The sequence below is a fragment of the Antechinus flavipes genome, chromosome 3 (genome assembly GCF_016432865.1).
Source record: "Antechinus flavipes isolate AdamAnt ecotype Samford, QLD, Australia chromosome 3, AdamAnt_v2, whole genome shotgun sequence".
Taxonomy (NCBI): Eukaryota; Metazoa; Chordata; class Mammalia; order Dasyuromorphia; family Dasyuridae; genus Antechinus; species Antechinus flavipes.
This window is the reverse complement of record NC_067400.1, coordinates 592950520-592963578: the sequence shown is the minus strand read 5'-3', so window position 1 is coordinate 592963578 and position 13059 is coordinate 592950520. Positions and strand designations below refer to the sequence as shown.

The window sequence follows — 13059 nt, the reverse complement described above, 5'->3', positions numbered from 1 at the left end:
AAAAATTGGTTTTCCCACTCAGAGCTTTCTGTGGTGATTTTATAGAAGGGGAAAGTTTGACAAATGTGAACTTTTACTCTGTCATCTTAAGTTAGCGCCCCCCCCCCAATAGTTTTTGTTGAACAGTGAGTTCTTGCCTCAATAACTAAGGTCCTTGAGTTTATCAGATACTAGCTTATTGTATGCTTTGATCTCCATATATTATGTAACTAATTGATTCCACTGATTATATTTTTTTATCATGAGCAAATTATTTTGATGATTATGGCTTTGTAGTATAGTTTGAAATCTGGTACTGCTAGTGTTCCTTCCTTCTTGTTTTTTCCCCCCATTTTGATGATTATGGATTTGTAGTGTAGTTTGAAATCTGGTACTGCTAGGCTTCCTTCCTCTTGTTTTTTCTCCCCATTAATTACCTTGATATCTTTTCCTTTTGTTCCTCCAGATGAATCATGATTCTTTTCTAGCTTTAAAGTAGTCTTTTGATAGTTTGATTGGTATGGTAATTAATAAAAGTAAACCAAGTTAGATAATATTGTCATTTTTATTATATCACATTGGCCTTCCCAAAAATATTTCTCCAGTTATTTAGACTTATCTTTATTTGAGTAAGGAGTGTTTTGTAATTATGGTAAGCTAGTCTCAAGTATTTTATTCATTTCACAGTTATTTCAAATGGAATTTCTCTATCTCATCCTACTGAATTTTTTTGTCAATATACATAAATGTAGGTAGTCTGTATGGGTTTATTTTATATTCTGCAATTTTACTAAAGTTGTTTTTTATTTCAATTAGTTTTTTAGTTGACTGTCTAAGGTTATATAAATTAAGTTATCATGTCATCTGTAAAAAGTGATAATTTTGTTTCCTCTTTGATTCTGCTTATTCCTTTCTTTTCTTTTTCTTGTCTTATTGCTGTAGCTAGCATTTCTAGTATCATGTTATTGTTGATGAGTCATTTTTCAGTTGTTCTGATAAGGGATATTCTTACTTTCACTCAATCTTATTGGAAAGGGTTCTAACTTATGCCCACTTCAGAAAATTCTGGCTTTTAGTTTTAAAGAGATACTGCTTGTTTTAAGGAAAGCTCTATTTATTCATATGCTTTCTTAGGTTTGTAACATTCTTTTTTTTAAACAGTAGTAAGTACTAAGCACATGTACTGAACTACCATTGTCTTTATCAATTCTACTGATTTAATAACTTGTAAGAATCCTTGTTTCAGAGTTCTGGCCCGCCGATGTTCCATAGACCTCACTTTCCTCATTTAAAAATAAAGAAATGGTCTAAATTACTTCTGAGGTTACTTCCAACTCTGTTATGATCCTAACATCCTAAGCATGCTCTCTATTTTATTTCTTATCTTAGTTTATCTTAGCTCTGGTTCCCAGGTTTTCTCACATAAATATATTTTCTTAAAATACAATGCTACTATCTATTTTGTTTCTAATGGGGCAAAAAAAAAAAAAAAAAAAGAAGAAGACATAGCCTTCAAGAACCATATTTTATCCATGAATACCTTCTACAAAGTTATAATTTTTAAATCAATACTTCTTTATTTTCCTGTTCCCATGTATCAAATACAAGTAATTCTTGTTAACAGAATGATGCACTCTGTATAGTATACTAGAAAGAACATTTGGATTTGAAATTAGTATTTGGCACTTCTATTTCCTAGCTGTATAACCTTGGTGCAGAGATTCTTAACATTTTCTGGGTCATGGGTCCTTATGAATTTTATTGAGTCCTCAGAACAATGTTTTTGGATACATTAATAACATTCTTTTAAGATTTCAAAGAAAACCAATTACATGAAAATAGTTATCATAATTTTTTTTTCTGTGCATACCTTTTTATCCAGCAGTGTCTCTACTGGGTTTGCATCCCAAAGAGATCATAAAAATGGGAAAAGATCCCACATGTGCAAAAATGTTTGTGGCAGCCTTTTTTGTAGTGGCTAGGAATTGGAGACTGAGTAGATGCCTGTCAGTTGGGGAATGGCTGAATAAGCTATGGTATATATGGATGTTATAGAATATTATTGTTGAATTCTATAAAAAATGATGAGCAAGATGATTTCTGAAAAGCCTGGAGAGACTTCCGTGAACTGATGCTGAGTAAAGTGAGCAGAGCTAGGAAAACATTGTATGCAGTAACAGCAAGATTATGTGATGATCAGCTCTGATGGACATGCTTTTTCTCAATAATGAGGTGATTCAGGTCAATTCCAATAGATTTGTGATGGAGAGAGCCATCTATATCTAGAGAGAAGTGTATAGGGACTGAATGTGGATCACAACATGATATTTTCACCTTTTGTTGTTGTTGTTGGTTTGCTTGGTTTTTTCCCCTTTTGATTTGATTTTTTTTTTGTACAGCATGATAAATATGGAAATGTGTTTAGAAGAACATTGTATATGTTTAACTTAAATTGGAATGCTTGTTCTCTTGGGAGGGAAGGAGAGAGGAAGGAGAGAAAAATCAGAAAACAAGATTTTGCAAAGGTAGATGTTGAAAACTATCTCTGTATGTATTTGGAAAAATAAAATACTATTATAATAAAAAAGGACTTAAAAGAAAAAATGAAAAGTTCATGGATCTCAGGTTAAAAATTTTACTCTTGTTTTAGAGTGAGTCACTAATTCTCTCTGGGCCTCATTTTTCTCCTTTGTAAAATCAAGTTGGCAATCTCTATGGCCCTTTCTAGCTCTGACAATCTATGCTTCTTAGGTAGAACAAAACATTTTTAACTAGAACCTTGAATATAAGTGAAACTGATTTTATGTCAAGGTATAATCCCATTTATCTCTTGATTCCTCTTTAGTTATCGCATGGTTCCTGACCACAAGCATCCCAGTTCATTGAATGACTGCATAACTGCTACAATCCATTTTCTGAGAACTCTGGACACCTATGGGGTGGATCCATCTCGGGTCATCCTCTGTGGAGACAGTGCTGGAGCATCAAGTGCAACTTCTATTTGCCAAATGCTTGTGACCCAACCAGATCTCCCTAAGATACGAGCACAGATTCTGATCTATCCTTATGTCCAGGGATTTAATTTCCAGCTGCCTTCGCATCAACAGAACAAAAATATCCCATTCCTTACCTTGAGTAATCTTGGTCTTTATCTATCCCTTTATTTTGATATCCACCCGTCTTGGACATCCATTATTATGCAAAATGCTCATGTGCCTCCTGAGATGTGGAAGAAGTATGGGGAAATAATTAATGTCAATAGCATACCTAAGAGGTTCAAAGAGAGAGGCTACCAACCCATGTCCCCTGGTTCTTTTAATGAAGATGCTTACTTGGAAAGCAAAACGTTGTTACAGCCAACAAATTCACCCCTAATTGCTGACGATGACATCATTGCCCAACTCCCCGAAACCCTGCTTGTGAGTTGTGAGTTTGATATCCTACGGGATGATGCTTTATTGTACAAGAAGAGGCTGGAGGACCAGGGGGTGCCTGTGAGATGGCACCACATGGAAGATGGTTTTCATGGAGTGCTCGTCAGCTTTGGCCAAAAGGGGTTTTATTTCCCTGCTCCTTAAAAATTCTGAATATTATTATTACTTTTATAAAGGAACTATGAACTTCACTCCCAGGACTTTCGGGAAAGAATGGCTAGTGTGAACTCTGTTTAAAACTTGGGGCCCTATTGAGTTTCATTTTACTGATTTAGGAAATAGGGCAGGTTTTGGGGCTGAAGATAAGAGCTTGGGAGGATTGACCTGCCATAGATTCAAGAATGACAAAACAGTTTCTGATGGATAAATAGTTAAAGGAAGATGGTTTGAAGTAGTGCTTAATCACAGACATGGTGGTGGGAAGACCAGGCAGGTTAAGTCTTATGTTATCTTTTCTAAATCTATATTAGTTATGTGGACTATTCATATTGGGAGTATCCTAAGATGAATTGTGAGTGTGCAAATGATTCCAGGAAAAGGCTCAAGTTTGACGGGAAAACCTGTCTTCACTATCTGAGCTCCTAGTGACTGGGAATAAGAGTGACAAAAGGACCTGTGATTGAGACTTGACAATATCATATGGTTTTCTGTGACCAACTTGGAAGAAGGAAAGATGACATTTCTCTTCGACTCAGAAATAGGTTTATATTGGCTAAAAGAGATCAAAGGAAAAGGAAAAGGGGTCACAAAATCTTGTTTTCTGATTTTTCTCTCCTTCCTCTCTCCTTCCCTCCCAAGAGAACAAGCATTCCAATTTAAGTTAAACATATACAATGTTCTTCTAAACACATTTCCATATTTATCATGCTGTACAAAAAAAAAGGAAAAAAAGTCATTTTTTTAAATACAAAGAACTGGAGTCAAAGGGAGTTCCCAGCAGTTAGACAATTGCTGAATTAATTATGGTGTGTAAATATAATGAATTACTATTGTGATGGAAGCAATGACAAAAGGGAGAGTTTTAAAAAAACTTGGGAAAATGTATATGAATCAATAAAGGTCAAATAAGTAGAATCAAAACAATTTCTCCTATAACAACATTGTAATATATAATAACATTGTAAAAAAAAATTTGAAAGATAAGTACCTTGATCAATCCAATGACCAGCCATAATTTCAGAGAACTAGTGATAAAATCTGCTATTTGAGAGGTTAAGATGTAGACTTACATATCTGGATATGGCCAATGGGGAGATTTGTTTTCCTTAACTATGCATTTTTGTTACAACGATATTGTTTCAATGGGGGGTAAGGTTAAGAATGGATGGCAGAGTTAGGGTTGTCTCAAAAAATAAATAACAAAGAGAGAAAAAAGAATCATTGAAACATCAAAAAATAGGGGGGAGAGCAAAGCTACTTGGCACAATGGATAAAATACCAATCCTGGAGTCAGGAGGACCTAAGTTCAAATCCAGTTAACCTTGGTTGCCTTGCAAATTTTTTTTAAAAAAATCCATAGGGAGGAAAAGAAGAAAAACAAGAATGAGTCACAGATAAGGAGGCTGACTTTGCAGTTACATGTTTAATATATACATAAACTGAATATAAATATAAATTACATATAATTCTCTTTTGCTCTGCTCCATATATGGAAATGCTCACTTTATTTGGTTTGTCAAGCGCTGAATTAGTTTTAAATCCCCTAAAGAAAAATGACATTTGAAGTTACCAAGAATGAGTGGCAAGATAATTAATTCTATATCTTCTAATAAGGTTAACTGGATTTGAACTTAGGTCACCACTGTAGTTGGTAGCTGGGCTCCCCAGAAGGAGTGAAGAGAGACATTCCATATCTGTGTTGGTTGGAGGCAGAAGAAAGCAGAGGCAGAGGCTGAAGGACAGAACCTTTGGATTTGGAGACATCCGAAGGGCTCTAAGCCTCTAAATCGGCTGTGCTTTGAGAAGAACAAGAACTCCAACATTTGAACTCTAACAATTACGTATTTTGAATTCTCTCAAGTTCTGCTGTGCATATGATAATTTTTTCTTTTTCTATTTTGTATTTGTTTTAAATAAATATATTTTTAAAATAGAATTTCACCACAAACACTGCAGCTAGAAGGAATAATATAGACAGAGGGTATAGTTATAAGATGAATTTGAGAGAATGATATAAAAATGGGAGGTGGGCAGTGCTGGGAGAGGTAAGTCAGCTACTACTGAAAACTCTTTCTTTTCCAGAGTTTTACAACCGCCTGTGCTGCTACTTGGCCAGGGAAAGTGACTCTGTGGTTGTAGCTATTGGGTGAGTAATAGATTTTTTTCTGTAGGTAGGAGGGGTCAGAGCACATATGGAAGGGGATAACTTATTAGATAAGTGTTCTGGAAAGCAGAAAGAGGCAGGGAGATCTTTAACTAATCCAGGATGGAGAAGCCCTGTTTCCTAAATTATAGAATCATAGACTTTTAGAGGTGGAAAACATTTACATGGCAACTGAAACCAATCCTTATCCAAAAAAGGAATCCTGACTACAGCATGTCTTCCAGGGAGGGAGGTGTCAAGTACCCACCAACTACTGAGACAAACCATGGCCCTTCTTGAAAATTTGGGTTGTTAGAAAGTTTTTCTTGATCTTAAGCCTAAATCTGTCTCTTTCCAATTTCCACCCATTGCTATGACTTCTGTTCTTTGGGATCAAGCAGGAAAAATTGAACCTCTTTCAGATGACTAAAGAGCAACTATATCTTCCTAGAATATGTATAGTCAAATAAAACAAACTCTTGCATTAGCTTTACCTACCACTTTCCTCCACTCTGCCAAAGAAGTCATTTTTTAAGATGTTTTAATCATCACTCTTTAATCTAAAAACTCTCTCTCTCCAGACTCTCATGAGTCATTAGTATTTTTGTTTGGTCATTGTGTGATCAATCTTTTAAAGTTGTTTATCTTTATAATATACTTGCTACTGTCGGAATTATTCCCCTGGTCCTGCTTATTTTTACTTTGGATCAGTTGATAGTTTTCCAAGATTTTTCTGAAGGTATCTATTTCATTATACAGCACAATAGTATTCCATTCCATTCATATATCATAATTTATTTAGCTATCTCAAGTGATGGGCAATTCCCCAGTTTCCAATTCTTTCCTGCCACAAAAAGAACTGTTATAAACATTGTTATACCCATGGGTCCTTTTCCTTTTTCTTTGATTTATTTTGTTTGGGGATTTGGACTTAATGGGGTTATTGCTAGAAAAGATACACATAGTTTTAAAGCCTTGTGGGTATAATTCTAAATTATTCTCCAGAATGTTTGGACTAGTTCACAACTCCAAAAGGCATTAATGTGACTGTTTTTCCCACATCCTCTCCAGAATTTGTCATTTTCTTTTTCTGTCATCTTAATCTGATAGATGTGAAGGAGTAATACAGAATTGTTTCAATTTGTATTTTCTCCATTATTGGTGATTTAGAACATTTTTATGTGACTATGGTTAGATTTGATGTCTTCTGAGAATTACCTGTTTGTATCTTTTGACCATTTATCAATTGAGAATAGCCTTTATTTTTAGAAATTTGACTTAGTTTCTAAATCTTTCATAAATGAGGCCTTTATCACAAAAAATAAATGGCTGTAAAACTTTTCTTCCCAGTTTCTTGTTTTCCTTCTAAGCTTGAATGCATTTTGCTTGCGCAAAATCTTCAAAATTTAATGCAATAAAAATTATCCATTTTACCATCTATGGAGCTCTCTCTTATATCTTGTTTAGTCATGAATTGTTCCCTTGTTCTTAGATCTAACAGGTAATTTTTTCCATGTTCTACTAATATGCTTATGATATCTCTCTTTGCATCTAACCCATGTGCAGATTTTGAGCTTATTTTGGCATATGGCATGAAATACTGATCTATGCCTAGTTTCTGCCAAATTGATTTCTAGTTTTTCAGAAGAAATGTTTAATTTTTGCCCCAATAGCTGGTATCTTAGGGTTTATCAATTACGAGGTTAATGTGTTCATTTTGCTTCTGTATATTATAGACCAAATCGATTCCATTAAGTAACCACTCTGTTTCTTATCCAGTATCAAATTATTGGGTTTGTATCCAATCTGCATTTTTTTTGAGGCTTTGCTTGTGCATGTTTTCATGTCATTATCTTATTCTGATTTTGTGTCTTGTGTTTTCCTGTCACCACAGTAATGTTTTATGATTAGATTCTTTTTTTGTTGTTCAAACATTTGTACAACCTACTTCTTGACTTGGACTTTTTGTTAGTGTTGGGCTTTGCTCACCTCTGCAGAGGAGATAACATCTGATTTTTATTATCTTCTGCTACTTTTACAGCTCAGTGTGTGAGGACAAGTAGTGTTTTTGGTTGCTTCCAAAGTGTGATCTAGAAAGGTTTAGTGCCCTCACACAGATAGAACCCCTAGTCCCTGACCACAAATGTTCCTCTCTGCTGTGTAACTGGGTAAAGGCACTATGGAATTTACAAATGGCACCTGACTGTGCACTAAGTGTTATGACAGAAGATTCATTCCCAGGATCTCATTCTGACAAAGATATTCAGTCCCCTTATCTGAGTATTGCTATTCTCTAGTCTTATATCCACCACAGGTGCCACTTCTGCTGTGCCATGCTCCTGACCAGAACCTGTTCCATAATCTGCAGACTTCTCTTTTTGCTTCCTAAATTGCTCTGGGCTAGAAAAATGATGTGCTGTAACTAAAAATTGGTTTTCCCACTCAGAGCTTGCTCGGGTGTTTTCTGTGGTGGTTTTATAGAAGGGGAAAGTTTGACAAATGTGAACTTTTACTCTGTCATCTTAAGTTAGCGCCCCCCCCCCCAATAGTTTTTGTTGAACAGTGAGTTCTTGCCTCAATAACTAAGGTCCTTGAGTTTATCAGATACTAGCTTATTGTATGCTTTGATCTCCATATATTATGTAACTAATTGATTCCACTGATTATATTTTTTTATCATGAGCAAATTATTTTGATGATTATGGCTTTGTAGTATAGTTTGAAATCTGGTACTGCTAGTGTTCCTTCCTTCTTGTTTTTTTCCCCCCATTTTGATGATTATGGCTTTGTAGTGTAGTTTGAAATCTGGTACTGCTAGGCTTCCTTCCTCTTGTTTTTTCTCCCCATTAATTACCTTGATATCTTTTCCTTTTGTTCCTCCAGATGAATCATGATTCTTTTCTAGCTTTAAAGTAGTCTTTTGATAGTTTGATTGGTATGGTAATTAATAAAAGTAAACCAAGTTAGATAATATTGTCATTTTTATTATATCACATTGGCCTTCCCAAAAATATTTCTCCAGTTATTTAGACTTATCTTTATTTGAGTAAGGAGTGTTTTGTAATTATGGTAAGCTAGTCTCAAGTATTTTATTCATTTCACAGTTATTTCAAATGGAATTTCTCTATCTCATCCTACTGAATTTTTTTGTCAATATACATAAATGTAGGTAGTCTGTATGGGTTTATTTTATATTCTGCAATTTTACTAAAGTTGTTTTTTATTTCAATTAGTTTTTTAGTTGACTGTCTAAGGTTATATAAATTAAGTTATCATGTCATCTGTAAAAAGTGATAATTTTGTTTCCTCTTTGATTCTGCTTATTCCTTTCTTTTCTTTTTCTTGTCTTATTGCTGTAGCTAGCATTTCTAGTATCATGTTATTGTTGATGAGTCATTTTTCAGTTGTTCTGATAAGGGATATTCTTACTTTCACTCAATCTTATTGGAAAGGGTTCTAACTTATGCCCACTTCAGAAAATTCTGGCTTTTAGTTTTAAAGAGATACTGCTTGTTTTAAGGAAAGCTCTATTTATTCATATGCTTTCTTAGGTTTGTAACATTCTTTTTTTTAAACAGTAGTAAGTACTAAGCACATGTACTGAACTACCATTGTCTTTATCAATTCTACTGATTTAATAACTTGTAAGAATCCTTGTTTCAGAGTTCTGGCCCGCCGATGTTCCATAGACCTCACTTTCCTCATTTAAAAATAAAGAAATGGTCTAAATTACTTCTGAGGTTACTTCCAACTCTGTTATGATCCTAACATCCTAAGCATGCTCTCTATTTTATTTCTTATCTTAGCTTATCTTAGCTCTGGTTCCCAGGTTTTCTCACATAAATATATTTTCTTAAAATACAATGCTACTATCTATTTTGTTTCTAATGGGGCAAAAAAAAAAAAAAAAAAAAGAAGAAGACATAGCCTTCAAGAACCATATTTTATCCATGAATACCTTCTACAAAGTTATAATTTTTAAATCAATACTTCTTTATTTTCCTGTTCCCATGTATCAAATACAAGTAATTCTTGTTAACAGAATGATGCACTCTGTATAGTATACTAGAAAGAACATTTGGATTTGAAATTAGTATTTGGCACTTCTATTTCCTAGCTGTATAACCTTGGTGCAGAGATTCTTAACATTTTCTGGGTCATGGGTCCTTATGAATTTTATTGAGTCCTCAGAACAATGTTTTTGGATACATTAATAACATTCTTTTAAGATTTCAAAGAAAACCAATTACATGAAAATAGTTATCATAATTTTTTTTTCTGTGCATACCTTTTTATCCAGCAGTGTCTCTACTGGGTTTGCATCCCAAAGAGATCATAAAAATGGGAAAAGATCCCACATGTGCAAAAATGTTTGTGGCAGCCTTTTTTGTAGTGGCTAGGAATTGGAGACTGAGTAGATGCCTGTCAGTTGGGGAATGGCTGAATAAGCTATGGTATATATGGATGTTATAGAATATTATTGTTGAATTCTATAAAAAATGATGAGCAAGATGATTTCTGAAAAGCCTGGAGAGACTTCCGTGAACTGATGCTGAGTAAAGTGAGCAGAGCTAGGAAAACATTGTATGCAGTAACAGCAAGATTATGTGATGATCAGCTCTGATGGACATGCTTTTTCTCAATAATGAGGTGATTCAGGTCAATTCCAATAGATTTGTGATGGAGAGAGCCATCTATATCTAGAGAGAAGTGTATAGGGACTGAATGTGGATCACAACATGATATTTTCACCTTTTGTTGTTGTTGTTGGTTTGCTTGGTTTTTTTCCCTTTTGATTTGATTTTTTTTTGTACAGCATGATAAATATGGAAATGTGTTTAGAAGAACATTGTATATGTTTAACTTAAATTGGAATGCTTGTTCTCTTGGGAGGGAAGGAGAGAGGAAGGAGAGAAAAATCAGAAAACAAGATTTTGCAAAGGTAGATGTTGAAAACTATCTCTGTATGTATTTGGAAAAATAAAATACTATTATAATAAAAAAAGGACTTAAAAGAAAAAAATAAAAAGTTCATGGATCTCAAGTTAAAAATTTTACTCTTGTTTTAGAGTGAGTCACTAATTCTCTCTGGGCCTCATTTTTCTCCTTTGTAAAATCAAGTGGCAATTTCTATGGCTCTTTCTAGCTCTGACAATCTATGCTTCTTAGAACAAAACATTTTTAACTAGAACCTTGAATATAAGTGAAACTGATTTTATGTCAAGGTATAATCCCATTTATCTCTTGATTCCTCTTTAGTTATCGCATGGTTCCTGACCACAAGCACCCCGTTCCATTGAATGACTGCATAACTGCTACAATCTACTTTCTGAGAACTCTGGACACCTATGGGGTGGATCCATCTCGGGTCATCCTCTGTGGAGACAGTGCTGGAGGGACAAGTGCAACTTCTATTTGCCAAATGCTTGTGACCCAACCAGATCTCCCTAAGATACGAGCACAGATTCTGATTTATCCTTATGTCCAGGGATTTAATTTCCAGCTGCCTTCGCATCAACAGAACAAAAATATCCCATTCCTTACCTTGAGTAATCTTGGACTTTATATGTCCCTTTATTTAGATTTCCACCCGTCTTGGACATCTATAATTATGCAAAATGCTCATGTGCCTCCTGAGATGTGGAAGAAGTATGGGGAAATAATTAATGTCAATAGCATACCTAAGAGGTTCAAAGAGAGAGGCTACCAACCCATGTCACCAGGTTCTTTTAATGAAGATGCTTACTTGGAAAGCAAAACGTTGTTACATACAACACATTCACCCCTAATTGCTGACGATGACATCATTGCCCAACTCCCTGAAACCCTGCTTGTGAGCTGTGAGTTTGATATCCTACGGGATGATGCTTTATTGTACAAGAAGAGGCTGGAGGATCAGGGGGTGCCTGTGAGGTGGCACCACATGGAAGATGGTTTTCACGGAGTGCTCGTCAGCTTTGGCCAAAAGGGGTTTTATTTCCCCTGCTCCTTAAAAATTCTGAATATTATTATTACTTTTATAAAGGAACTGTGAACTTCACTCCCAGGACTTTCGGGAAAGAATGGCTAGGGTGAACTCTGTTTAAAACTTGGGGCCCTATTGAGTTTCATTTTACTGATTTAGGAAATAGGGCAGGTTTTGGGGCTGAAGATAAGAGCTTGGGAGGATTGACCTGCCATAGATTCAAGAATGACAAAACAGTTTCTGATGGATAAATAGTTAAAGAAAGATGGTTTGAAGTAGTGCTTAATCACAGACATGGTGGTGGGAAGACCAGGCAGGTTAAGTCTTATGTTATCTTTTCTAAATCTATATTAGTTATGTGGACTATTCATATTGGGAGTATCCTAAGATGAATTGTGAGTGTGCAAATGATTCCAGGAAAAAGGCTCAAGTTTGACGGGAAAACCTGTCTTCACTATCTGAGCTCCTAGTGACTGGGAATAAGAGTGACAAAAGGACCTGTGATTGAGACTTGACAATATCATATGGTTTTCTGTGACCAACTTGGAAGAAGGAAAGATGACATTTCTCTTCGACTCAGAAATAGGTTTATACTGGCTAAAAGAGATCAAAGGAAAAGGAAAAGGGGTCACAAAATCTTGTTTTCTGATTTTTCTCTCCTTCCTCTCTCCTTCCCTCCCAAGAGAACAAGCATTCCAATTTAAGTTAAACATATACAATGTTCTTCTAAACACATTTCCATATTTATCATGCTGTACAAAAAAAAAGGAAAAAAAGTCATTTTTTTAAAATACAAAGAACTGGAGTCAAAGGGAATTCCCAGCAGTTAGACAATTGCTGAATCAATTATGGTGTGTAAATATAATGAATTACTATTGTGATGGAAGCAATGACAAAAGGGAGAGTTTTAAAAAAACTTGGGAAAATGTATATGAATCAATAAAGGTCAAATAAGTAGAATCAAAACAATTTCTCCTATAACAACATTGTAATATATAATAACATTGTAAAAAAATTTTTGAAAGATAAGTACCTTGATCAATCCAATGACCAGCCATAATTTCAGAGAACTAGTGATAAAATCTGCTATTTGAGAGGTTAAGATGTAGACTTACATATCTGGATATGGCCAATGGGGGGATTTGTTTTCCTTAACTATGCATTTTTGTTACAACGATATTGTTTCAATGGGGGGTAAGGTTAAGAATGGATGGCAGAGTTAGGGTTGTCTCAAAAAATAAATAACAAAGAGAGAAAAAAGAATCATTGAAACATCAAAAAATAGGGGGGAGAGCAAAGCTACTTGGCACAATGGATAAAATACCAATCCTGGAGTCAGGAGGACCTAAGTTCAAATCCAGTTAACCTTGGTTGCCTTG

At 34.8% G+C, this 13059-nt stretch overlaps 2 protein-coding genes across 2 annotated transcripts in view; both read left to right on the top strand.

The window, feature by feature from the left end:
• Positions 1-4310, top strand: part of AADACL4 (arylacetamide deacetylase like 4) — a 35203-nt gene extending 30893 nt beyond the window's left edge. Inside the window, 2 exon segments of the mRNA XM_051988520.1 lie at positions 2825-3537; positions 3540-4310. Of these exon segments, the coding sequence (XP_051844480.1) occupies positions 2825-3537; positions 3540-3598 (772 nt within the window). The 3' untranslated portion in view covers positions 3599-4310.
• Positions 160-12649, top strand: LOC127555849 (arylacetamide deacetylase-like 3). The gene is made up of 2 exons (XM_051988513.1): positions 160-794; positions 8949-12649. The coding sequence occupies exon 2, from the start codon at positions 10982-10984 to the stop codon at positions 11747-11749; it is 768 nt and encodes a 255-aa protein (XP_051844473.1). The 5' UTR covers positions 160-794; positions 8949-10981; the 3' UTR covers positions 11750-12649.
• Positions 12650-13059: the final 410 nt, after the last annotated feature.